A 25,954-nucleotide genomic window follows, 5' to 3' on the forward strand; every position below is an offset into this window, starting at 1 on the left:
TCAGGGCTCGTTGTCAGTAGCAGTGAATCTGCTGGGCCTCCCCCGGGACCTCTCTGTGAGCAAAGTCACGGATTAGCTTGAGTTTGGGAGCGCGACGCTGTCCCTCTTCCTGCTAAACCCCCCGTGGCATTCACCCCCAAACCCACACAGACACATGCAGGACAAGGGTGAGGGCAAGAGAACATTTCTTCCACAAAGACAGAGAGACCACCAGCTATGATGCAACCCATCCTGAGGTTTGACCAAGATGCAGGGTGAGGCTGGACATCTTTTATAAATTTATCAGCCGTTTGCATACATGACTTCCCATCTAAAGAAGGTGATATCACACTTTATTCAGGCCTCCTACTGGGTACTTCAGAAGAAGCAGATGCATAGCATGGTGACTCTAGTTGACAGTACCGTATGGTATACTTGGATTTGCTAAGACAGTAAATCTCTCATACACACACACATTTAAAAAGGTAACTGAGGTGATGGGTGTGTTAATTAACTTGATTGTGGTGATCATTTCACAGTGTAGACATAGATCATCACATTGGCCCAAAATAGAGCCCCATAAATAGAGTCAAGTGATCTTTGACAAAGGAGCAAAGGAAATACAATGGGAGCAAAGATAGTGTCTTCAACAAATGGTGTTGGAACCATTGGACGTCCACACGCAGAAAAGTGGATCTACACTTCTCACAAAAATTAACTCAGAATTTTTCACACACCCTAAATGTAAACTATGCAGAACTATGAAACTCCTGGAAGATAACATAGGAGGAAACCTAGATGACCTTAGGTATGGTGATGACTTTTTAGATAAAAAATCAAGGCACGGGACTTCCCTGGTGGCACAGTGGTTAAGAATCCGCCTGCCAACGCAGGGGACATGGGTTCAAGCCCTGGTCCAGGAAGATCCCATATGCTGCAGAGCAACTAAGCCCGTGCGCCACAACTACTTAGCCTGCGCTCTAGAGCTCGTGAGCCACAACTACTGAACCTGCGTGCCACAATTATTGAAGCCCGTGTGCCTAGAGCCTGTGCTCTGCAATGAGAGAAGCCACTGCAATGAGAAGCTGGCGCACCAATCAATCAATAAATTTATTTTTTTTAAAAATCAAGGCATGATCCATGAAAAAGATAATTGATAACAGACTTCACTAAGATTTAAAAGTTCTCTGCAGAAGACAAGGTCAAGAGAATGAGAAGATAAACCACAGACTGGAAGAAAGTATTTGCAAAATACACATCTGATAAAGGACTGTTAACCAAAATAGAGAAAGAACTCTTAAATTCCACAGTAAGAAAACATACAACCCAATTGAAAAATGGGCCAAAGACTTCACAGACACCTCACTAAAGGAGGTACGTAGATGGCAGCTGAGCACATGAAAAGCTGCTCCACGTCATATGTCATCAGGGAAATTAAAACAACAGTGAGAGACCACCACACAGCTCTTAGAGTGGCTGGAATCCAGGCGCCGATAGCACCAAACGCTGGTGAGGTTGTGGAGCAGCAGGAACTCTCATTCGTTGTTGATGGGGATGCAGAATGGTGCCGCCAATTTGGGAGGAAGATTCTTACAAACTAAACATACTCAGCATGTGATCCAGCAACTGTGCTCCTTGGTGTTTACCCAAAGGAGTTGGAAATTTCTGTCGATACAAAACCTGCACATGGATGTTTATAGCACCTTTATTCATAATTGCCAGGACTTGGAAGCAACCAAGATGTCCTTTTGTATGTGAATGAATAAACAAACTGTGGTCCATCCAGGCAATGGGATATTATGTAGAGCTAAAAAGAAATGACCTATCGAGCCATGAAAAGCCATGGAGGAACCTTAAATGCATGTGACTAAGTGAAAGAAGCCATTCTAAAAAGGCTACCTACTGTATGATCCAACTCTGTGACACACTGGACAGGCAAAACTATGGAGACAGTAAAAAGATCAGTGGTTATGGGGGTGGGGGTGGGGGATTGTGGAATAGGCAGAGCTTAGGATTTTTAGGGCCGTGAAAATACTCTGTACGAAACCATAATGATGATACGTGTCATTATCCATTTGTCCAAACCCACAGGTTGTACACCACCAAAGTGAAGCCCAAGGAGAACTGTGGACTTGGGGCGATGGTGCTGGGTCAGTGCAGGTGCATCGATGGTAACAAACGTCCTGCTCTGGGAGCGGGTATGGACAGTGGGGCGGTCTGTGGGGGGAGAACAGGAGAATTCTCTGTGCCTTCCTCTTTGCTGCCAACACACAGCTGCTCTAAAAGCAGGCTTGTACACTTCACTTCAAATGTATACAATTTTATTTGTCCATTATACCTGTGGAGGGGGAGCTGCAAAAAATGCAAACAACGTGTTAGATGAATGAAGAAAAACGGAAAAGAAACAGTATTCCCACAGCGTCTTCAAAATTGCTAGCAAGTCTGTTCCAGGTGAATCTCCTTTTCAATGCAGTTATTAAGACTGATTATCATTTTTGTATAGAAGAGCCACTGTCTTCTGAAACGTTAGGAATTCCAGCTTGCTAGGCTCTTACTCTGTTTAAAACTGCTCCCATTAACTTCCTCGAGTTGTCCGGTATACAGTCCCGTCATCTAGCAGTCATCTCGTTTCTTCTTTCCGGTGCGTCACGTCACTTATTACAGTCTCGTGTCTGATTGCCTCTCCTGGCACTTCCTGACTGTTTCCCGTTCAGGTGAGAAGCGGCGGGGAAGGAGGGCATCAGAGCAAACGTCTTCAGTTACGTGTGCTTTCAACCTTGTCAAGTGTGTGGTGCCGTCTCACACTTATTTATCTTTGGCGTATCCCACCATCCAAAAGCACACTGTCGAGTTTCTTTCCTGTAGTCGATTTCACAAAGGATAGTCCCACGGACGCCATGGCCCCCAGCCTGTGGCCTCTGCCTGTCCCGCCCCCTTGGTGCCCAGGTTCTGCACACGGCCAGCCCCCGCCTCTGCTGCCTGCCTTTCCAGATGCTGCCGCGGCTCCTGCTTTCTCCTTTCTCACTGTTGCTCATCCAGGAGGACTCCTTTACCTCAGCCACCCGGCCCGGAGGTGTGCACCATGGTGGCCCTGGCTGAGTGGCTGTGCTTCCCAGTCTGTGGGCGGAGGCACCCCACTGGGCCGCAGGACTCTCCGGGGAGCTTAAGGTTTGGAGGGAAACACAGCCAGACTCCAGCCTGGGGAAGCTCGAGTTCTGCGTCAGGCCACGCCTCCCAGTGACTCGCCCCCTTGCCAGGCGGGCGTTGGAGTGGCTGCTGACAGAAGGAGCCAGTACTTGCCAGGACCGACCGAAGGCCACGCGTCCACCCTGGGAAGGGTCTGCCGGGCCCACGTCCCGGTCGTCCGCAGGTGTGTTTGCTAAGGAGTGAAATAGAAATTTCTTTGGATATATGTGGATTCTCTTTCTAATGACTAAGTTGCTGGGCATAAATATTAGTTGTTTAGACCTAACTGTTCATCCAGGAACTGTCAGGTATTTGTTTTGGCCTGAGGGGGGCCATGAAAACATTTACTGAGACATTAAGGATGCAGTGAATGGAGAGAGTTCCAGAAGCTGTGGGCTCTCCTGGTAGTTTTCTTACTGTTCCATATAAATCATTTCCTGCTTGTCTGTCTTTCCAGTTGGAATGTGAGTTTCCTGTTTGGGGGAGATTTTACATTTTTGCGTCTGTAACAAGGGCCTCTGTCGCACCTGTGTTCCCTCTGGGGTTTAGACGTGTCCTGTCACATCCCAGTGCCACGTGGGCCCTGCCAGCGTCGCCTGGTTGAGGGCCATGGAGACTGAGAGCCCCCAGGGAGGGCGATCCCAGCACTGCAGTTCAGCAGCTTGAAGACGCTCGTTATTTGAGGTTTCAACATCTCTGAATCTGGGGTGTCTTGTGGTCAGGGGTGTGTCTCTCTTTAGCTGTCTCTTCACTCCTCAGGGGCCGTGAAGTAACTGCACTATTATGGTTGGGGGGTCTTAGATGTGTTGGAATAGGCGACTCAATCCACAGGCAGTGTCTCGGGTTTGGGGCACTGGGGTCTTCCCGCAGCCCACCCTGCCCTGAGTGTGGAGGAGCTTCAAGCAGAAAACAGACCCAGCCGCTGCGCATCTCCTGGAGGGTGTCCGGGTGCTGAGAGCTCCCGGGTGCAGAGGCCACGTGCTCTGAGTCTGGGAAGCAGGCTGGGGTCAGGGGACAGGACACGCGGGAAGAACTGCCCCCACCTGGGGAGAAGACAAGACGGGGGGCCGCAGCGGCTTGGTCAGGGGCAAACAGCACTTCTTAGACAAACGTAATCAGGGCCCGGCTGGAGGACGTGGAGCTGCATGTGTGCACGGGTGCTGCCATGGGCTGAACTGTGCCCCAAAAATTGTTATGTCAGAGCGCTGGTCCCAGCACAGAATGTGGCTGCGTTTGGAGACTGAGCCTTCAGTGAGGTGGTTGCATTATAACGAGGCTGTTTGGGTGGCCCTCGTCGCACAGGGCTCGAGATGCACTTGCAGTGGGAGGACCGCGTGAGGACACAGCCAGCAGGCGGCCGTCTGCAGGGCAAGGCGAGAGGCCTCCCAGAAACCAGCCTTGCCGGCATCCTGATCTTGGAGCCCCAGCCTCCGCGACTAAGGGGAGGGAAGCCTCTCTGCTTAAGCCCCGGGGCTGGGGTGTTCTGCTGCGGCAGCCCGAGCAGACGGGGGCAGATACGTACATGAACGTTTGGAGGATTCCATTCCAAAACAGAAATGGCGACCGCAGGTGGTGGGGTCGTGATGACTGCAGATTGTTGACTGAGTTATTGTTGCTAAGTTTCTCAACTAACTTGTGTTACGTGTTTAATACAAACACGTACAAATTGAACATAAACATTGAGGAAGAATCACCTCACACCTGTCAGAATGGGTCTCATCAAAAAGAACACAAATGGGGACTTCCCTGGCGGTCCAGTGGTTAGGACTCCAAGCGTCTACCACAGGGGACACAGGTTCGATCCCGGGTCGGGGAACTAAGATCCTGCATGCCGCGCAGCCCAGGCCGAAAACAAACAAAACCCCACAAATAAAAAAATGTTCGCAGGGCTTCCCTGGTGGCACAGTGGTTAAGAATCCGCCTGCCAATGCAGGGGACACGGGTTCGAGCCCTGGTCCAGGAAGATCCCACATGCCATGGAGCACTTGAGCCCGTGTGCCACAACTACTATGCCTGTGCTCTAGAGCCCGCGAGCCACAACTACTAAGCCCGTGAGCCATGACTGCTGAGCCCGTGAGCCACAACTACTGAAGCCCGTGCGCCTAGAGCCCGTGCTCCGCAACAAGAGAAGCTACTGCAATGAGAAGCCTGCGCACCGCAACGAAGAGTAGCCCCCGCTCGCTGCAACGAGAAAGCCCACACACGGCAATGAAGACCCAACGCAGACAAAAATAAAAAATAGTAATAATAAATTTATTTTAAAAAAAATGTTGGCGAGGGTGTGGAGGAAAGGGAGCCCTCCTGCACTGCTGGTGGAATGTAAATTGATACAGCCACTATGGAGAACAGTATGGAGGTTTCTCAAAAAACTAAAAACAGAGCTCCCGTGTGTAGAGCTGGAATTCCGGGCTTTGTGCCCCGGCCTCTAGTCTGCCAGCTCTCAGTTGGGAACTTGTGCTGGGCCTGGGCGGGGCTTTGGGTGGAGCTGGGAGGGACCCCAGAGCCAGCAGTGAACAAGACCCGGGCGGAGCCTAGAGGAAGCTGGGCCGCAGCACAAGGCGGCGTCCCCCTGTCCCCGACCACAGCAGGGAGCCGCCCGGGCTCAGGACGCGGCCCGCTTCCCGCCTGCGCTCACCCTGGCTGGCTCCGGCGCCTGTGAGACACAGACAGCTGCCCGACGGGCACGGGGTTTCCAGCCTGGACCCTTCCCAGGCCCGGGCCGACTCTCCTTGGCATCTGCCCTCGGACCCCTGGCAGACCCGTCAGGCGTGCGCACAGCCGGGCAGTCGGCTTTGCCCGCGCCCAGCCCGCCGCGCCCAAGCCTTCCCATCTGAACGCGGCGCATCCCCTCCCTCCGGGCGGGCGCTCCGGCCGAAACCCTGGGAGCAGCCCTGACCCCATGCCTGGTCCGTCCCGTCACATCCTGTTGGCCTTCGTGTAAGACGGAGGCAGAGTCGGGCCGCTGCCCCTCTACCACAGCAGGCCCGCCGGCCCGGGACCCAGCTGGGTCCTGGCTTCCTCCTGCCTCCCCGCAGGCTATGCTCAGCCCCTCGCACGCGGGGCCGTCCTCCCCCTCCCCTCCCCCTCCCCTCCCCTCCCCTCCCCTCCCCTCCCCTCCCCTCCCTCCCTCCTCCTCCCTCTCCCCTCCCCTCCCTCCCCCTCCCCCCTCCCTCCTCCCCTCCCTCCTCCCTCCCCTCCCCTCCCCTCCCTCCCTCCTCCACGCCCCTCCCCCCTCCTCCGCCACGCCCCTCCCCCTCCTCCCCGCCCTCTCCTCCCCCGCCTCCCGCACCGCAGGCCCCTCTGGGCGCCGGGACCCCGCCCTCAGGCCCTGCCCCTTGCTGTTCCTCAGCGGCGCACTTTCCCTCCACCAGCCCGCTGACCCCCTCCCTTGCCTCCTCCCTACACCTGTTCAGAGGTCATTTAACCTGGAGCCTTCCTGGCCACGCCTCAGACGAGTGCAATTCTGCTTCCCTGTCCCCTGTGCCAACTCTGTCTCCCTCTCTGTCACTGTCACACACGTGTGCGCATACACACATGCACAGGGCTGGCACTTTTTCTTCCTCTTCAACCTGTGTCGTGTTCCTGCCACCATCTGACCCACAGGCTGTTGCTTTTCGCTTGTCCCCCTTATTCGGAACTTACACTCTGTGAAGCCAGGGAGGTTTTTTTCCTGTTTGTTACTGTTGCATCCCAGGGCCTAGGACAGCGCCTGGCACAGAGCAGGTACCCGGTAAAATATTTGTTGAATGAATTGCAAAACAGCCTTATCTCAAGGGTCTGAGCAGAGCAGAAAAACCAGGGGCAGGGACTTCCCTGGTGGCGCAGTGGTTAAGAATCCGCCTGCCAATGCAGGGACACGGGTTCGAGTCTGGTCCGGGAAGATCCCACAGGCCACGGAGCAACTAAGCCCGTGTGCCACAATTACTGAGCCTGTGCTCTAGAGCCCGTGTGCCACAACTACTGAGCCTGCGCTCTAGAACCCGTGCACCACAACTACTGAGCCCAAGTGCTGCAACTACTGAAGCCTGCACACCTAGAGCCCGTGCTCCGCAACAAGAGAAGCCCACGCACCGCAACTCGCTGCAACTAGAGGAAGACCGCACGCAGCAGCAAACACCCAATGCAGCCAAAACTTTTAAAAATAAATTAATTAATTAAAAAAAAAGAAAACCAGGGGCAGGCTCTCGGCGGAAGTAGGAGATTCGGAACAGGATGCAGCAGGCAGACTGAGGATGGGGGAAGGGGTGGGGAGGGGCTGGGCCGGCTCTGAGAGGACACCAGCTCCCCCGCTGACTCCTTCAGGACAGCTGGACCCAACCCAGCGTTTAGGCGATCAGCTGTTTAAGGGCCCAGATGTGCTGAGTCACTGCATACTTGACCGGTGGGAATCTGTCACTTCGGCAAAAGTTTTACTTTTCATCAGAGTGAGATTTGCTTTCTGAAAATTATCCTTATAGTTCAGATTTCAGTATCTATTATTTATACAGTCTTGTGGTTTTTATTACTAAGAAGATTTAGTTCTAATACTTACTTTACTCAGTTGGCCTTCTCGTGTTTCTGCTTCCTACCCCCAACATGGGTGGGGTTAAAATCAAAAACAAACGGAGGCCAGCCCTGAAATTCCCCTGAGCAGACAAAACGACTTTGGCCACACAAACAAAGCTTAATATAGCTTATTTTGCAAGACCACCTTGACCTGGGTCATTTCTTGCTTAGGCCTCTGCAAATCACGGGCAAAACTCAAATGGTTTCCCCCAAATTGGTTATGAGGTAACCACTGACCAACTCCCTATCTTTTAAAAAAATTCTAGTATTATAGCCAGTCACTGTGAAGAGTCAGCAGTCACGGCCTCCTTGCTACACCTGCTCCTTTATAACCATACACCCCAGCTTCCTTCTGTGTTTGTTTGTTTGTTTTTAAATTTTTATTGGCGTATAGTTGATTTATAATGTTGTGTTAGTTTCAGGTGTACAGCAAAGCAAATCAGTTAGGCATGTACATATATCCACTCTTTTTTAGGTTCTTTTCCCATATGTGTCATTACAGAGTATTGAGTAGAGTTGCCTGTGCTATACAGTAGGTCTTATTAATCTAGTTTATATATAGTAGCGTGTACATGTCAATCCCGATCTCCCAGTTTATCCCTCCCCACCTTTTGTGCTTTGGTTGGAGTTCTCCTGGTTTTCAAACTCTTTTTGGTGTGTGCACAATAAATTTTTACTAGTTACCACTCTGGTGCTGCATTGGTTTTACTTCTGATATTTCTGAACTTTTGACAGTGTTTACCAGAGAATGTTCTGTGGAACACATTTAGAATTAGTTGGATGCCACTCTAGAGTGGGAACAAGTTTTGTCACCATTAGACAATTTCTCCATGACAAACATCACCAGTTTTCAGAGAGAGATAACATCAGCAGAGGTTTCCTCCTCAAAGTGTTGACCTCAAAACCCCTTTTTTTTTTGTCATTTTCCTCAACATATGTGACTTGGAACACATTTGGGAAAGGCTTTATTGGAACAAGTGTTTGGGGGACAGTAGGATCCCAAAGATGACAAGTGAAGACGGGAGAGGTGACCTCACACTGGAATAAACATTCGGTTTTATTTTCATCCTGGAGGCACGAAGGTTTGGAATAATTCACTGACATGCTGTAAATACGCCTGCATTTCCCCCCCAGGAAAAGGAGGCTAAGGCTGTGTGGATGTCTTCGACCTCATTTCAGAGATGTATTAAGATCAAGAGAAACGTTTTCCTTTTAATTAGTTTGAACAAAATTTTGCTGACTGGGGCCTCTAGGCAGCTGGTCCTGAACATTCCTTCTTTGTTAAGAAATCCAGACTCGTGCTCCCTTTTTCAGCTGAAAAAATTTACATGCACAGATGGCTTGTTTCTCAGTTCAAAATACCAGAACTTTTTGTAAAAATTAGTATCAGAATTTTTCAAATATACACACAAAAAGGAACAGTTTCACAGGCGTCCAATTCTCAGTCACCCAGCTCCATTCTGGTAAAGTTCTTGTCCTTTTATGTGCTGAGTTAGTGAACTTGCCAGGTCTTCTTGACTTGTGGGATCTGGGGCCGTCCCACTCATTTCATTCCGTAGGTCTTACTGTTAACCCTACAGTTATTGATGGATGGACCCTTGTGTTTCACAAAAAACTTTTATTTCTAGCTCTCGCTTTTAAAATGCTCTTGCAACAGTGCTTTTCGCCCAGGTGCTCTTTTGTAGCTTCTAGCTATTGCCATGTCCTCCATTATTTATTACACCCAATCTCCCTGAACATTTTCTATATTTTCTGGAAAGCCTTCCAGGTTCTTCCATTTAAAGACATTCACTCAAGTTTGGCCCTAATGGGAGAGGAGTTTAGACACAGCCTCCCGCCGTGGAATTGGGTTTGCTCTGGCCTCGCCCGGACTGGGCTTAGCCTGAGGGCCCGGGAGGGACGGGTGTTGAGCTGAAGACAGGAAGGATGAGGAGCGGAGAGCCCTTTTGCTCGTCTCTTTTATTCTCTCTTAATTAGAAACTCTCCAAAAGTAGGAGAATCTGGCAGTTTGTATTTGTCGTGAGCATCCGCTACGCCGTCTGCCCAGCTGGTCCTTCTTTCCTGGGGCCACGCTGTCTCCCTGCCCATCCTGAGGCTGTGATGGGGCTGCCAGGCTCGGGGCTTCCCTGACGGCTGCCCACGTGGCCACAACCGGGCCTCGGGCTCCCACAGAGACCCACGGCATGGACACGTGGCTCTTGCTGGGCCACCTGGAAACTTCCATGAGACCGGATGTCCAGACACTACATCAAGAGCTCCTTTTCCCTGAATTACAAGCAAACCGTTTCAGAGCTACTGGTGGCTGTTTCCTGACATGTACAAACAGCTCATCCCGGTGGATGAGAATTAAGCCAAAGCACAGAGAAAAGCTAGCTGGGATGTGGAGAGAGAGACAGACAGACAGACACAGGCAGAGACAGACAGAGCTGTTAAGTTCCTCCGAGCCCCAAAGCCAGTTGCGCTCAAGGCAAGGGATGCTCTAACCTTTCTCAGTATCGTGAGCCAGGACCTCTGTTTTGTTTCGTCTGCTTAAGCAGCTTGTTGGATTTCTGTCACCTGCACCCTAAACAACAGAGCTGAGGGCTGCATTTTTTTTTTTAATTATTGAAGTATAGTTGATTTACAGTGTTGTGTTAGTTTCAGGTGTACAACATAGTGACTCAGCATTTTTGCAGATTATACTCCATTGTAAGTTATTACAAGACAATGGGTATAATTCCTTGTTGCTTCTCTATTTTACACATAGTGGTTTGGGTCTCTTCCGGAGAGCTACGTTCTTAAAGGGCAAGTGAGCGGAGGAGAGCAGCTTGGTGAGGATGCCAGGACAGTACCCGCTTCCTCCTGGGCTGCGTGCTGCAGGAACGGGGTGAAGCCAGGTGGGTCACGTTGTTGCTGCCTGAGCGTGGCTTGGGCTGCAGCACAAAACTACCAGCAGTGATCGTGTCCTTCACAAGACAAAGCAAAACAAAGCCCCGTTTCTCTTAAGAATGTCCTGATGAAGTAGTAAAAATTATTAATTTTATTAATCTTGACCCCCCCCTGAGTAGACATCTTTGTAATAGCCTCTGGGGCAAAGCAGGAAGCATACAGAAAGCATCTCTACTGTTCGCCAAAGTTCCCTGGTTTTTTTGAGGGAAAAAGCTCTTGTATGATTGAGCTGCAAGCCGAGCTTGCCACCAAATAACTATGGTTATTCCACCCAGGGTGTTTGGCAGACATTTTCCCCAAAATGAACTGAGCCTTTTATATATATATAAATTTACTTTATTTTATTTATTTTTGGCTGTGTTGGGTCTTCGTTGCTGCGCGCAGGCTTTCTCTAGTTGGCGGCGAGCAGGGGCTACTCTTCGTTGTGGTGCACGGGCTTCTCATTGCGGTGGCTTCTCTTGTTGCGGGGCACGGGCTCTAGGTGCACGGGCTTTAGTAGTTGTGGCGCGTGGGCTCAGTAGTTGTGGCGCACGGGCTTAGTTGCTCTGCGGCACGTGGGATCTTCCCAGACCAGGGATCAAGCCCGTGTCCCTTGCATAGGCAGGAAGACTCTTAACCATTGCACCACCACGGAGGTTCCGAGCCTGTCTTTTAAGAAAACAACTGACAGGACTTCCCTGGCGGTCCAGTGGTTAAGACTCTGTGCTTCCAATGCAGGGGGCACGGGTTTGATCCCTGGTCGGGGAACTAAAATCCCACAAGCTGCACCATGAGGCCAAAAAAAAAGAGGATATTTACTCTGAAAAATGGAAGTACGCAGGAGAAAAGTGCTTGGAGAAAGGCAGAGCAAGGAAGGAAGGTGGGACAACTGCATGTCAAAGCCTGGCAGCGAGGAGGAGCGGGAGATGCAGGCGGAGGCCCGGGCACGTGGAGGGCAGAGAACAAGAGGGAGAGGTGGGCAGGCGCCAGCCACACGGGCCGTGGAGCCAGGGCAGAGTTAGCAAGGAGGGTTAGAGTCGAGCAGTGACATGATCTGGTTTGTGTTTTTAAATACACGCTCTGCATAGGATGGACTGCAGTGGGGCAAAGATGGAAGCAGGCAGTCAATTTCAGTCGTCAGTTCCATGAGGCAAGAAGACAGGCAGGAGGAGCTGGGATGCAGGGATGTGAGTGGATTTGTGGTGTGTTTGGAAGGTCAGATCCACAGGATTTGCTGGTAGGTAGGACTGGATGTTGAGGGTGAGGGAGAGGAAACAGGAAAACCCCTGGGCTTTTGGATCAAGGCACTGGGTGGTCGGTGCTGCTGTTTACGGAGTCGGCAAAGGACAGAGAGAAACATGTTTGGATGCGCGGGACTCGAGAGTTCGGTTTGGCCACGTTAGTTTTGCGGTACTTATTAGCCCTGGGACACTCCACAATGTAGTGGTCATGCCGAGAGGAGCCAGAACTGGGTGGTGGTGGGGGGGAGTTAAGGAGCGAGCTGAAGGAACAGGGAGTGGCGGCTGTGATGAACTGGCTGATAAGAACAGAGGCTGTGATTGGATCTGGGAACCTGAGGGAGTGGTGAGAAGGGTGAGGAGGGGAGAAGAGAGCAGTGAGGGGCAGAAAGAAAGTGGGCAGTGATGTCTCACGTGGAACCCTGAAGGATGGGCAGTAATTGTCAAGTAAGGTGCTGGAGAGGCAGGCTCTCTAAGAAGGATGTGGGCACACACGTGCCCACACGTTGCATCCTGTATTTGCAGTCAGGGTGCAACAGAACAGAATGGAAATAAAAGTGTGCCCTTCGCACAGTATTTCTGGAGGTTCTAGAGTCAGCTGTATGCTTTGGGGATGTGCTGTCTGAAAGCAGTCCAGCCTAAGTCCCACACGTGTTCTAGTTACCTGATTCCCTGTTAAAGACACTGGGGTGAATGGCTGAGATAAGCTGATCTCTTTGATTGATCGATTTGAAGAGATAAACCTAGGCTGATTGAGCAGCTGGATTTTTTCCCCCCTTGTCAGCTAAACTGATTAGAAATTCAAGGATTGGGAAGCTTGTATTTATTCTAGGACATGACATTATATAGGAAAAGGAGATGAAATGAAAAAGGAAGCAATTTAAAATTATAGGGTGGTATTGCAGACTGCTGATATTGTAAACATGGGGGGGGGTGGAGAGTACAATATCCCACCCTGAATGATGCCGGGGGTCCTCTGTGGTGACTTGATCTGGCTTCAAGCCACAACTGTGCACCATCTCAGCGGCACGGGCTTAACAAAAATCACTCTTTTTTTTTGGCATTTGCTTTCTTCGCTGTAAAATACGAACTATTTAATCTCTGTATAAATTGCTTCACAAGATGGCGTCTGGATGTTCAAGGAGACTGTAGCCCTCACCCCGCGAGGCATGTGCGCGGTGCTCGAGGACGCTGAATTTTACCCGATCCCGCGCACCGGGAACACAGTGCCGGCCAAGCAGCCCCTCCCCCGGCCGACTGAGCTCACGCAGGGCCGGGCCACACTCGGCCTCCTGCACGAGGAGCTGATTGACAGCCACGGGTGGGCGGTTGGCCCCGCTCAGGTTCGGCTCCGTGTGGTCACCGGGCCTGAGCCGAGCCGGCGGACAGCCCTCGGGGGACACCTGCCCCGCGCTCGGAGCCCATCCGCCGGCCCGCGGGAAGGAAGCCCTCGGCCCGGGGCCTTCGGAGCGCGTCCCGCCCGCTTTCTTTTCCCGCGCCGCCCTCCCTCCCTCACTCCCTCCCTCACGGCGGCTGCCGGGGGAGGGGTCCGGGGAGGGGCGGCCCGCGCGGGTCCCGGGTGCAGGTCCCAGGCTCAGACCGGCCCGAGCAGGTTTGGGGTCAGGCGGCGGCGCCGCTCCCGGGCCCGGCCATGGTGCAGGCCTGGTACATGGACAAGTCGGCCGACGACCCGCGGCGGCCCCACCGCGGGGAGCCCGCGCGCCCGGTCGGCCTGGAGCAGCTGCGCGGGCTCGGGGTCCTTTACTGGAAGGTACGCGGGACCGGGGGCGCGGTCGGGGTGTCCGGGGCGGGGTCGCGGGCGGGCGGGAGAGGCCTCCGCTCATAATCCCCGAGTTCCCCCGCGCCCCGGGGAACGGGGGCCGCCGCCAGGATGGGGCCCCCGCCATGATGGGGCCCCGTGCGCCCTGCGCCCTGCGCCCTGTGCCCTGTGCATGCCCGGCGGCGGGGCCGGGGGTCGGCGCCCAGGCCGCGGTGCGCACTGCGCATGCTCAGTAGCGGGGTGGGGGTGGGGTGTCGGCGCCCGGGGCGAGGCGGGGGGAGGGTGTGAGCGTTCGGAACGCGGCGGAGGGTCCGGTGCCGGCGGGGTCGTCGGCCGCCCGGGTTGAAGGCGGGACGGGCGGGGCGGGAGGGCTTGGGGTCCCTGCAGGGCCCGCGGCGAGGCGCCCCCCACGACCTCCTGGAAGGCGGTTTCTTCAGGGCAGTATCATGTCTGTTCTGAGAAGAAAATAAGTTTGTTTTACTGCAAATCCCTGCCCTTCGGGTTTCGCGGTACATGTGACAGTTTAAGAGCAGGTGTGAGACAGTGGCCAACTTCTGAATGTACCCAAAGGATACAGTAAGACGCTGTAAAAGGCATCTTTGCGGTTTCCAGGAGATCAGACCAGTTTCTCCTGCCTTCTCGGTGTGCTCTGGATGGTGAGGCAAAGGGCTGTCGACATTAAACTTCGTTTACTCGTCCTGTGTATTTTCGTACCTTTCTTAATAATCACCGCGCTTGGGCAGCGACAGCAGGGGGAGCCTTTTTGTCTGCTCTGTTGGTGCCGCCGCAGGGCGGTAGGAAGCGCTCACACGCTCGGGGCTTGAAGGTGGATGGAGCCCTAGTGCACACTGTGTGGATCTGCTCATCTGGGGAGTCGTCTTTAGCAGCTAATGTATCGCTGACTAGTACTTTGAGGTGTTCTGAGTTTGCTATTCAGTAGTTGGGATGCCACGCGAATTTTATTGCAACATAAGGCAAAATATGTGAAATTCTTTGCCAGTAGTTTTAAGGAGGAGTTCATAGTAATGGTGCCTGGGGCCCACGGGGTGTGGTTCATGAAGAAGATGACATTAGAATTGGACGTTAAACAATTGATAGGATTGTGATAAGTGGAAACAATGAAAGACCGTTCCAGGCGTAGGAAGCTGTCAGCAGCAGGGGTGTGGGGCTGTGAAGCATCAGGTATTTTTGAAGAGCAGCCCATAATCGCATTTGGTTTAGAAGGTAGGTGTTTTAAAAACAGGGAATAGGGACAGAGGAGTAGAAAAGGCAGTCGGGGCCAGGTGGTAGAAGGCCTCTTGCCTCTGTCTAAGGAATTTGCCTTTTATTTGTAGGCTCTGACAGCTTCAGGTGTTTTGGCCCAGGGAAGCAAAGTAACCAACGAGATGCCATGGAGAGATCAGTCAGGCTTGCAGAGTGGATTGGTGGCAGAGGAACAGGACATGGCGGTGTGGACAGGCTGGAGGCGATGAGAGCTTCCCCTGGGCTCCTGGCGGTGGGACTGGAATCCCCCAGGCAGGACCGTTGCAGAGAAGGGAGGTGGGAATTAAACACAACTGCGTAGTTTTTAGCTGTTATGGAGAGTGGGAAAACCATTAAAAGAAATAGGGAAAGGAGGGGGAGAAAGGTTGGTTTAGTATGGACAAAGGACTAGATGATAAATTAGGAGTATCATCATATTGGAGATCCAGAAAGAGAATGTTTTGCTGTATTCATGTGACCTCCTGTTTGTATTTTAAACTCTTTTAGCTGGATGCTGACAAATATGAGAATGATCCAGAATTAGAAAAGATCCGAAAAGAGAGAAACTACTCCTGGACGGACGTAATAACCATATGCAAAGACAAGCTACCAAATTACGAAGAAAAGGTAAGGGAGCTCTAAATTATTTGAAAAGGGGAATCATTATACTTGCTACTAATAAACACAAGCTTTTCTTTCTTTTTTAATATCTTCATTTTGGTTTTATATCAGAGTAATGCTGGCCTCATAGAATAGGCTGCGAAATATTCCCTCCTTTTCAGTTTTTTGGAAGAGTATGTGTAGAATGGGTTTAATTTTTCCTTAAATGTTTGGCAGATTTACCAGTGAAGCCATATGGGCCTGGAGCTTTCTTTGTAGGAAGGTTTTTAGCTACAAATTCAATTTCTTTACCAGATATAGGGCTATCCAGAATATCTGTGTCTTGAATAATCTTAAGTAGTTTGTGTCCTTCAAGGCATTTGTCCATTCCATCTGAGTTGTCAGATTTATTGGCATGAAGTTATTCAGACTATTCTCTTATTACCGTCAAAATATCTGTAGAATCTGTAGTGCTGTCTCCTTCATTCCTGATATTGGTAATTTGTGTCCCTTCTCTCCTTTGCCCAAGTCCTGCTAGAAGTTTATCAATTTTATTGATCTTATCAAACAGCTTTTGGTTTCATTGATTTTTCTCTGTTGTTTTTCTGTTCTCTATTTTCTTGAATTCTGCTCTTGTCTTTATTTGCCTTCTTCTACTCACCTTGGGTTTAATTTGCTCTTCTTTTTCTAATTTTTTAAAGTGGATGCTGAGGTCATTGACATGAAGCCTTCCTTCTTTTTTAATATAGGTGTTTAGTTCTGTAAATGTTCCCCTACGTGCTGCTTGAGTGGCATCACACAAATTTTGTTTGGTATTTTCATTTTCATTCAATTTAGAATATCTCCTAATTAACTTCCTTTTTGATTTCTTCTTTGAACTATGTAGGTTTCTTGACATATGTTAGTTTCCAGTTATTTGGGGACTTTTCCAGAGATTTGTCTTCTATTAGTTTCTGATTTAGTTCCATTGTAGTGAGAGAGTGTATTTTGTATGACTTGAGTCCTTGTAAATATGTTGAGTCTTGCTTTGTGGGCCAGAATATAGTCCATCTTGGTGAATGCGCCATGTGAGCTTGAGAAGAATGTGTGTTCTGCTGTTGCTGGTTGAAGTATTCTGTGAATGTCAATTATTTCCGGTTGATTGATGGTGCCGTTCAGTTCAACTATGTCCTTCCTGTTGTTAGAGGCATACCTGTTCAAGACTATTATGTCCTCTTGGAGATTCGACCCTTTTGTCATTACATAGTATACACCTTTATCCCTTATGAGTTTCTTGCACTGAAGTCTGCTTTGTCTGAAAGTAATGTAGCTCCTTGAGCTTTCTTTTGATTAGTGTTAACATGGTGTTTCTTTCTCCAGATCTTCACTTTTAACCTATTTGTGTATTTATATTTAAAGTGGATTTCCCATAGATGGCATATAGTTAGAGGGTTTTTTGTTTGTTTGTTTTTTGTTTTTTATCTATTCTGACAGTCTCTGTCTTCTAATTGATGGATTTAGACCATTCACATTAAATTGATTATTGATGTGGCTGGATTGATATATACCATATTTGTAACTTTTAATTTATTATACTTGTCCTTTATTATTTAAAAAATATACCCCTCTTTTTCTTCCTTGTCTGATTTTAATTGAGCATTTTGTGTGATTCTGTTTTCTTTCCTCTTAGCTTATCATTTAAAAAAATGTTTTAGTGGTTGCCTTAGAGTTTTATATTCTGCACCTAAAACCCAGGAAACTCTGGGGCTCCCCTTAATACTGGGCTTCCCATGCCAGTCCACGCTTATCCTCCTGCAGTTCGTCAAAATGACCCCATAGGTGTTCCTACCAGCTTAGGCTTCAGAGGCTTCTGCTCTAGGTAAACTGATCTCAGCTGTGACTCTGGGTTCACCTCTGTCTGAGAATTCAGGGTAACGCTTTGCCCTGTGACGTCAGTCCCCTGATGGATCTGAGAACAGTCATTGATTTCAGTTTGTTGTTTTCTTGTTGTGAGCGTGGGAGTGACAACTTCCAAGCTCTTTACCTGTCGAACCAGAAACCAGAAGTCCTCTCCTTGACTTATCCACCTGCCTTCAAGAATTGTTACCACTTCATGTGTTGGAAGAACCTTAAAGTCATATGCTTCCTTTTCTCTCCTCCCTATCTTTGTGCTATTATTGTCAAACATTTTACTTTTATAAACCCCACACTCTATTGTTTTTATTTTCAAGTAGTAAATTATATTGTGAAGAGGTTTAAATCATATTTAAAAATACTCTTTAGTTACCGTATAGTTAGCATTTCTGGTGCCCCTTACTCTGTTGCATAAGTCCATGTTTCCATTTGGAAACTCAAGTCTGAGTTGGTCTTGGTTGATTGATTTATCTTCTGGTTAAAGGTCATGTTTTCTCGCTTCTTTGCATGTCTGGTAATTTTTGATTGGATGCCAGACATTGTGATTTTGTTCCCTTGGGTGCTGGATATTGTTGTATCAGTATAAATATTTTTGAGTTTTGTTCTGGAATGCATGTAAGCTTATTGGAAACAGTTTTATCCTTTTGGGTCTTTCCTTTAAGATTTGTTAGGTAGACCAACCTATAGCTAATTATTCCCCACTAATGAAGCACAGTTCCTTTGTGTACACCACACAAAGCCCCGTGCATAGTGAGGTTTTTCCAGTCTGACTGGTAGGACAGACACTGTTCCTGGAGCGGTGTCAGTGCCAGGAAACTGTTCCTTTCAATCCTGAAGAATCGAATGGTTCTTTTCCCAGCCTCAGGTAGTTTTCGTAGGCACATGCGTGTTCTGATGCGCTCTCAGAAGAATACTGGAGGGAGATCCTGTGCGGGTCTTTGGGATTTTCTCTGTGAAGTTCTCTCCTCGGGTACTCCCGTCTTGCATACTGGCTCCCTTGGTCTCCCCAGATTCTCAGCTCTGCTCTTCAGCCCAGGGTGCTCTGCCTGGGTCCCCCGCTCCCTGCACCACCGCCTGAGAACTCTCTCAAGGTGTAACCTAGAGCAGGAGCAGGGTTCCCTCTCTTGTTTCCGTCTCACGGGTCACTTTCTTCCCTCTCCTGGTGTCTGGTGTTCTGCAAACCATTATTTCTTATATTGTGTTTGTTTTGATTGTTGGAGGTGGGAGGGGAAATCCAGTTTCTGCTACCCCACCTCATATGGAAGTGAAGTCAGGGTTTTTTTAGGTTGTTAGTTTTATGGTAATTCCCGGGTGCCCGTTAATAAAGAAACTCACTGATCCTTGGCAAAATGAGAAAACAGATGTGCAGAGTTTTTAATAAGTTAAACGACTGCCTTGTTTTTGAAATTGTTATCTTTGCTTTCTCAGGAATAAGGTGACTCCTTTATGAAACAATAGCGACAATAATAGTTGTTTTAGAATTTTTCTTTCTTGACAAAAGTTGGCAGCTGTGTTGGTCCCAAGACTTTTTCTTTCATCGTGCTGAGCTATGAACTGTGAAGCTACGGCCTTAGATCACTGAGCTTTAGCCTCTTAATCTTATCATTGGACACCTGGAGGGGACCGCTTCCCATGGTCATGTTGATAAAGCCAGGCCCAGAACCCAGGTCCTCCTCCTGGTCTCAGGCTCTCTCTGCTGAACCCGCCAGGAAGGCTCCCTTCCGTTAGCTTGTACGTCTTCTGTGTGTTCCTGAAAAAGAAAATAGAAGTAGGTGAACCAACACTTAACACGTTGACCGAAGAATGAAAGTGGTGCAGCGACACCGAAATTGTTTAAAATAGATGTGTTTTGTGTTTTTATCTCCTTACTTTGTTCTATATCAAATTATTCTTGTCACTCAGAGTACAGATACTATAACACCTTACAAAATGATGGAAGTTTTCACCAAGTGCCCTGCTGAGTCATGAGATCCTCCGAGATTTAAATGGTGTTTTCTAACTTGGAATTTTAGACTTCCCATCTTCCACAGAAGGGGCTCATATATTGTAAATGCTAGTAGTTAGACTATTTTTATCATTACCATCTTGTAGAATAGCTTCTCTCCTGAAGTAAAACCCTGTTCCTAATATAGGCTTATCTCTCTTGTTCTTCTAAAACAAACTTCTTTATTATCTGATTATCTCGTGTTTGCCTTCGGTTTCCTCGTGGTTAGACTCAGGTTATTCTACAGAAGTGGTGTTGTGTCTGCCGGGGTGCCCTGTCAGGAGGCACGTGCTGTCAGAGGGTCGCGTCACCGGTGATGCTAAACTTGGTTAGGCTGGTGCCCATCACGTTTCTGTGTTGTGAAGTGACCATTTTTTTTCCCTGTGTAACGAATAAGAAATTTGTGGAGAGTTACTTTTCGACTGTGAATACCGTGTTTTCTATCAAACTTTGACTCGGCGATTTTAGTAAATCCTGATGATTCCTGCCTGAAACAGTATCACTGTCAGGGTAAAAACGGTGGCCTTCCAGCCATCGTCCTCCTGTACTGAGTTGGCCTCTCCGTTCTCTGCTGTTGATTTACGTCAATACGGGCTTATGGAGTCTTATTTTCCTCATGGCTCTGTAGTCCATTCCTGCCGTGATCCACTTTGATGTTCAGATTGTTCCAGACTTGGCAAGTGGGCACCCCTCTCAGTGGCCCCTGCCCTCCTGACGCGTCCCCTCATGTTTATCAGCACCTCCGTGCTTTCTGGGTCAGCGTGTTCCAGGCTTTTCCCCTGAGCCGGCCCTGGAATCGGCTGTTCTTCCAGGGGACTTGGAAACCCAGACGGTGCTTGGTGCCCTCATTGCTACTCTGGGGTCAGTGCCCCAGGTCCTTCCGCCAGCTGGATGAGTACAGAGAGAGAGAGAGTGTGTGTGTGTGTGTGTGTGTGTGTCTACCTGTGTGTGTGTATTGTGTCCGTGTGCATATGTGTGTGTGTCCGTGTGTGTATGTGTACTTGTGTGTGTGTCCGTGTGTGTATTGTCTCTGTGTGTATGTCCGTGTGTGTATATGTGTGTGTCTCTGTGTCCATGTGTGTGTCCATGTGCATATGTGTGTGTGTTTGTGTCATCTGTGTGTGTGTCCATGTGTGTGTACATATGTGTATGTATGTGTGTCCGTGTGTATATGTGTGTCCGTGACTGTGTCCGTTTGTGTGTGTGTGCACGTGTGTCCCTGTGTGTCCGTGTACGTTTCCATGTGTGTCCGTTTGTATGTGTGTGTGTCCATGTGTGTCCGTGTGTATGTGTGTGTCCCCGTGTGTGTGTCCCCGTGTGTATGTGTGTCCGTGTGTATGTGTGTGTCTGTGTGTGTCTGTGTGCGCGTATGTCCCTGTGTGTCCCCGTGTGTATGTGTGTGTCCATGTGTGTCCGTGTGTATGTGTGTGTCCCCGTGTGTATGTGTGTGTCCGTGTGTATGTGTGTGTCCCCGTGTGTATGTGTGTCCGTGTGTATGTGTGTGTCCGTGTGTGTGTGCCCCCGTGTGTGTGTGTGTGTCCATGTGAGAGAAATCGTTGGTTCACGCTGATGTCTCAGAGTCCCGGCACGCTCGTCAGGACCGCTCCTCAGTCTGTAGAGAGAGACTCGGCTCTCTGTCCTCCCACAGCAAGAACGCGGCGCCAGTCCCATCGCTCCTTCTACACACCCCGTGGTTCCGGGATGGCAGCCGCACCCACACCGTTCCGAACAGCAGGCCGGCCCCTGGAGTTCCAGGCTTGTTTGTGGTCCTGTCTCAGACTGAGGATGTTGTCAAAGTAATGTGTTCAGAAGGTACTTAGATGAGTTTTCTCTTCCTTCTTTGGTTATGAGCATATCGCTTGATTTCAGACTTATGGCCCCCCTCCCCACCCCCAAGCTTGTTTTCACTTTATTTATGTCTCTGTACAACATAACTAGGTTCTGAAGCCAAAATTATACAACAAGGCAGATCCGTCTCCCCGCCGCCTCCGCGCCGTCCCGCCGACCCTCTGTCGTGAGCCGCGCTCCTGGTTTCCGGTGATCGTGATGGCGCTCACGGACGCTGTGTATTCTCCCGCTCTCTGCTTGGGCCTTTGAATTGTTTCCAGTGTCTTACAGCCAGTACGGCAGGGCGTAACGTGTGCATCTTGTGTGTCGCCAGGGCGTCTCTTCAGGGTGAACCCCACGAGGGGTGCGGGGTCAGCGCATGCTCATTTGTGCTGACCCTCCAGGGGCTCTGGGCCCCGAGCAGTGGGGGGCCCGTCCTCGCAGCCTCACCAGCCCACGGGGTTGACAGGGAGGTGTTCATGTGCTTTACTCTGTCAGTGGTGATTTTCTAAACGTCTGTGGATTTTCCAGAAACGTGCAGACATTATTCGAGGAAAGCTTTACAACTCCTGCGCAGGAGGGGGAGAGATGGGAGATCATAACCAGGCAAGATGGGCGTTTACTGTAGAATTCCTTCAACTTTTTTGTGTATTTGAATATTTTTATTATAAAATGTTAGAGGGATAAAGATCTGAAAAACACAAAAGTACATTTGGACAAGTGGAAAGTGTTTGTTGAGATGGTGACTGCCTTCCTCAGATGTACACGTGGCTTCTGATCTGCCCGTGTGATCAATGCGACTGCCGTGTGCATTTGATCTCGTGATGGTGTGTGCGTGTGATCACGTGATGTGTGTGATCAGCATGATGGTGTGTGCATGTGATCATGTGATGTGTGTGATCAGCATGATGGTGTGCGTGTGATCACGTGATGTGTGTGTGCGTGTGATCAGCGTGATGGTGTGTGCGTGTGATCACGTGATGTGTGTGATCAGCATGATGGTGTGCGTGTGATCACGTGATGTGTGTGTGCGTGTGATCAGCATGATGGTGTGTGCGTGTGATCACGTGATGTGTGTGATCAGCATGATGGTGTGCGTGTGATCACGTGATGTGTGTGATCAGCATGATGGTGTGCGTGTGATCACGTGATGTGTGTGTGCGTGTGATCAGCGTGCCTGCCGTGTGCGGTGCAGGAGCCAGGATGTCTGCGTGGGAGTCTAGGCTCTACACACCCAGGCTGTGTGATGTTGGGCTGGCGACCTAGCCTCTCTGAGCCACACCCTCATCTGTCAAACGGGGGTGACAGAGAGCTCCTGAGTGAGTTGTTAATATAAGCTACTGAGAATGCTGCCCGGCACGTGGTAAGTGCTGTGTGCTCATTCTTTCTTTTCCTGCTCGTCCACCGGTAGGTTTCATGAAACATTCTAGCTCCCGCCCCCTCGTACGTATGATGATATTTCTTATCTTGTGGAGCGCGTGTCTGGCACCTCAGTCCTGGTCTTCAGGGCTCACGAGAACCCCCTCCTGCTCTAGATTAAGATGTTTTATGAGGAGCATTTACACCTGGATGATGAGATTCGCTACATCCTGGACGGCAGTGGGTACTTCGACGTAAGGGATAAAGAGGACAGGTGGATCCGGATCTTCATGGAGAAGGGAGACATGATCACTCTCCCCGCCGGGATATACCACCGCTTCACGCTGGACGAGAAGGTGGGCCTGCGGTCCTCTCTGCTGGGGCCTGGTCTGTGCGCGGACGTGGACACACAGCCCTGCCGCCTGAGGCGAGGACGCCACCTCTGAGCGAGTGGCCGGCGCCGCGGGGACCCCGCCCGCCCGGGCCGTGCACGCAGGTCAGCGGGAGGCATCCGTCCAGGGGTCCGGCTTTGTGCGGGTCTCAGGGTCGCTGCCCCCTCGTCATTTTAAGAGCATTCCAGTTGGGCCTCAACAGTCGTGCACTAGAGCCATCGAGAGCAGCCACAGAAGCAGGAATAGGGCGGCTCTGAGGGTCTCTGGGTGTGATTCGGACGAATCTGAGGTTTAGCAGGATTTTTGGCTAGGAAATGAACGCACTAGGTTTACAACTCAGGATTATGAGGCGGTGTGTGAAGAAGAGTCGCCTTGTCACCCCTGTTCCCAGCGCCCAGTATCTCTCCCTGAAAGTAACCACTATTATGTCCTTAAAAATCTGCTTAGAGCGATGTCACCCATATCAGGCGAATGTGAGTATTCTTTCCCTTTTCCTCAGGAGGTAGCCGACTTCTATAGGTGGGGCTGCATTTTCCTTTTTTCTGCTCGCGGTGCTTTGGGATCGTTTCGTTTCAGGATGTAAAGGGCCTCGTTCCTGTTTACAGCTGCCTGGTGTCCACTGTGGGACGTACCCTGATTTATCCCATTGACGGGTGACCCCTAAAGATGGGTACGCCAGCTGTTTGCAGTTTTTTGCTGTTGTAAACGGTGCCGTAATAAGTAACCTCACACATTCGTCATTTTGTACTTATGTGAGTGTACCTGAGGGATAAATTCCTGCAAGTGAACCCTGGATGGACAGGTGCGCACGTTTCTATCGTGATGCAGGCTGCCCTCCCTTCTAATTCATGGGAAACCGGTGCCAAAGGAAGCAGGAGGGGCGGAGGGGCACGCGCCCAGGCGGGGTCAGCGCTCTCGGCTGGTGTGTTTGCCGAGGGAGTGCAGGGTCAGCGCTCACGGCTGGTGTGTTTGCCGAGGGAGTGCGGGGTCAGCGCTGAGCTGGAGCTGCAGATGCTTTGGCCGCCCGAGCACGAGGCCTTCTCGCCGTGGCACCGACACTGCCTTTCAGAAGATGGAAGAAAGTGCTAAGACCCAGGGATAAAACAGCAAGGAGCGTTAACCTCCGTAGCTGGTCTAACCGTTGCTGCTGTGTTTGCTTGTTTTCTAGAACTACGTGAAGGCCATGCGGCTGTTTGTGGGAGACCCAGTGTGGACGGCGTACAACCGGCCGGCTGACCACTTCGAGGCCCGTGGGCAGTACCTAGAGTTTCTGGCACAGACGGCCTAGCGGTGCCCTGGGACCTGGTGCACCCCGGCCTCCCTTGTGAAGGTCCCAGACCTGATAGCAGCAGAAAATCAGTCGTATTCTCTTTGCTTTTGTGTTGTAGACTTGAGGGTAGGTGAGCTTTCCTCTGCAAGATTGTTGGATCAGAATATGTTTTAATGGGAGCAGCTGTAGAACCGGTTTGTACGTGGAAGCACCTGTGGAGATCTGGGCAAATCCGCTCATTTTCTCTGATTCAGGATCAGTGGTCAGTGGCCCTGTGTCAGCTCGTGCCTTCAGCTGTGACCCAGTGAGTTTCAGCGCCCCAAACGCAGCCACTTAGCTGCCCCATCTGGACCCGATTCTTGGACTTTAAGCAGATACCAGGCGAGGCCACGCCTGCCCTGTGCGGAGGAGTGACAGTGGATGACAGGAGTGGACAGAGAGAAGACGCTTTTCTCCCAAAACACGGGGAAGCCTGGGTAGGGGGTGCTGTGGGGGACGAGCTGGTGTGTTAGGGGGACCCTCGCTTGATTATGCCACGTTCTTGTTCAAGGTAGCTGCCCTAATGTTAGGCTTGTGGCTTGGAGTTACCTTATATTCTGGTACATATGGTTCCTTAAAATCATCCCATTTAGATCCTTTGTGGGATTGTATGTGTGTATAATTAATTTTTATTTTATCTGGGTTATTACTTGTTCCAGGTGAGATTTCTAGGTTAAACTCTTACAATCAAGCCTTTGAATTTTAACAGAAAAACTTGTACCTTTTTTTTTTAGTTAACAATTCTGAGATACAATTATACCTAATTCGTTATAATCATAGAAAAACCCTAAATTAACCTCATATTTGAAGGGCAGTTTGCTTTAAGTATTTTTTTTAAACTGGATTAAAAATGTTTATGTTAAAAGTGATCTGTCGGGACTTCCCTGGTGGTCCAGCGGTTAAGACTCTGCGCTCCCGATGCAGGGGACACGGGTTCGATCCCTGGTCTAAGATCAAACTGGGAACTAAGATTCCACATGCCGCGCAGCGCGGCCAAATTAAAAAAAAAGAAAAGCGATCTGTCATCACTTCCACATTGTTCTTGGGGGCGTGTGTCCACGGCACAGAGGAAATTCTGAATTTTAGGATTAACGTGTGCGCTGGCAGCACGATGATACCACCACCAGCCCCCCAGGGCCCCGCGTGCTGCACCTCCCCGTCCTCCCCTTGACGGGGCTCCGGGGACGCCTCGAGCAAGGGCGGCTCCTTCCGCAGGCCTGGCTCGGCGCTGGAGAGCACGGTCCTTCGTGCGTCAGTCAGGACGCTACGTCGGGGTCTCCCGGGCGCTCGCGGCTGTGAGCTGAGCTGGCCGTCTGGAGCCAGGTGCACCCGCTTGCTGCGTAAGACACGTCTCCACGTGTTGTTTTACAAACGTGTCCTCTCTCGAAAGGCATGTAGCGCTTCCTGGAGGGCGGCGTACGGCTGGGATGTGATGAGCCAGAACGTGAATTATTGCCCTTGGGTGTAGCTTCGCACTGGTTCACGTGTCGGCACCTTCCCCTTGTTCCTACTGAGGGTGTCTGCCGTGCACCCCGACCGTGCGAGGAGACGGCCCGGTTTGGGCCCGTGCCGTGGCTTCCCTCCAGAGGCCGGCGTGGCCAAGCCAGGAAACGGCCAACCTTGTCCTGTCGTGATCCAGATGAAACACGTAGCAAACTGACGTTTTAGCCGCTCGGTACTTTCCCTGCTTGAAATCCAGCCTTCAAGGCTCCT

At 50.4% G+C, this 25,954-nt stretch overlaps 1 protein-coding gene across 1 annotated transcript; it reads left to right on the forward strand.

Annotated features, from left to right (window-relative positions):
• Positions 1-13,117: 13,117 nt before the first annotated feature.
• Positions 13,118-25,110, forward strand: ADI1 (acireductone dioxygenase 1). Its single transcript, XM_036872750.1, has 4 exons — positions 13,118-13,626; positions 15,385-15,504; positions 22,717-22,896; positions 24,101-25,110. Exons 1-4 carry the CDS (start codon positions 13,507-13,509, stop codon positions 24,218-24,220), a joined length of 540 nt encoding a protein of 179 aa, XP_036728645.1. The 5' UTR covers positions 13,118-13,506; the 3' UTR covers positions 24,221-25,110.
• The last annotated feature ends 844 nt before the right edge of the window (positions 25,111-25,954 follow it).

This window comes from Balaenoptera musculus, chromosome 13 (genome assembly GCF_009873245.2).
Source record: "Balaenoptera musculus isolate JJ_BM4_2016_0621 chromosome 13, mBalMus1.pri.v3, whole genome shotgun sequence".
Classification (NCBI taxonomy): domain Eukaryota; kingdom Metazoa; phylum Chordata; class Mammalia; order Artiodactyla; family Balaenopteridae; genus Balaenoptera; species Balaenoptera musculus.

What these genes read in the sequence shown, in the direction of transcription:
- ADI1 (XM_036872750.1), top strand. Translation starts at nt 13,507, where the DNA reads ATGGTGCAGGCCTGGTACATGGACAAGTCGGCCGACGACCCGCGGCGG. An exon ending in TCGGGGTCCTTTACTGGAAG is followed by an intron (nt 13,627 to 15,384) that starts GTACGCGGGACC and finishes AAACTCTTTTAG; the next exon opens with CTGGATGCTGACAAATATGA. An exon ending in GCTTCACGCTGGACGAGAAG is followed by an intron (nt 22,897 to 24,100) that starts GTGGGCCTGCGG and finishes CTTGTTTTCTAG; the next exon opens with AACTACGTGAAGGCCATGCG.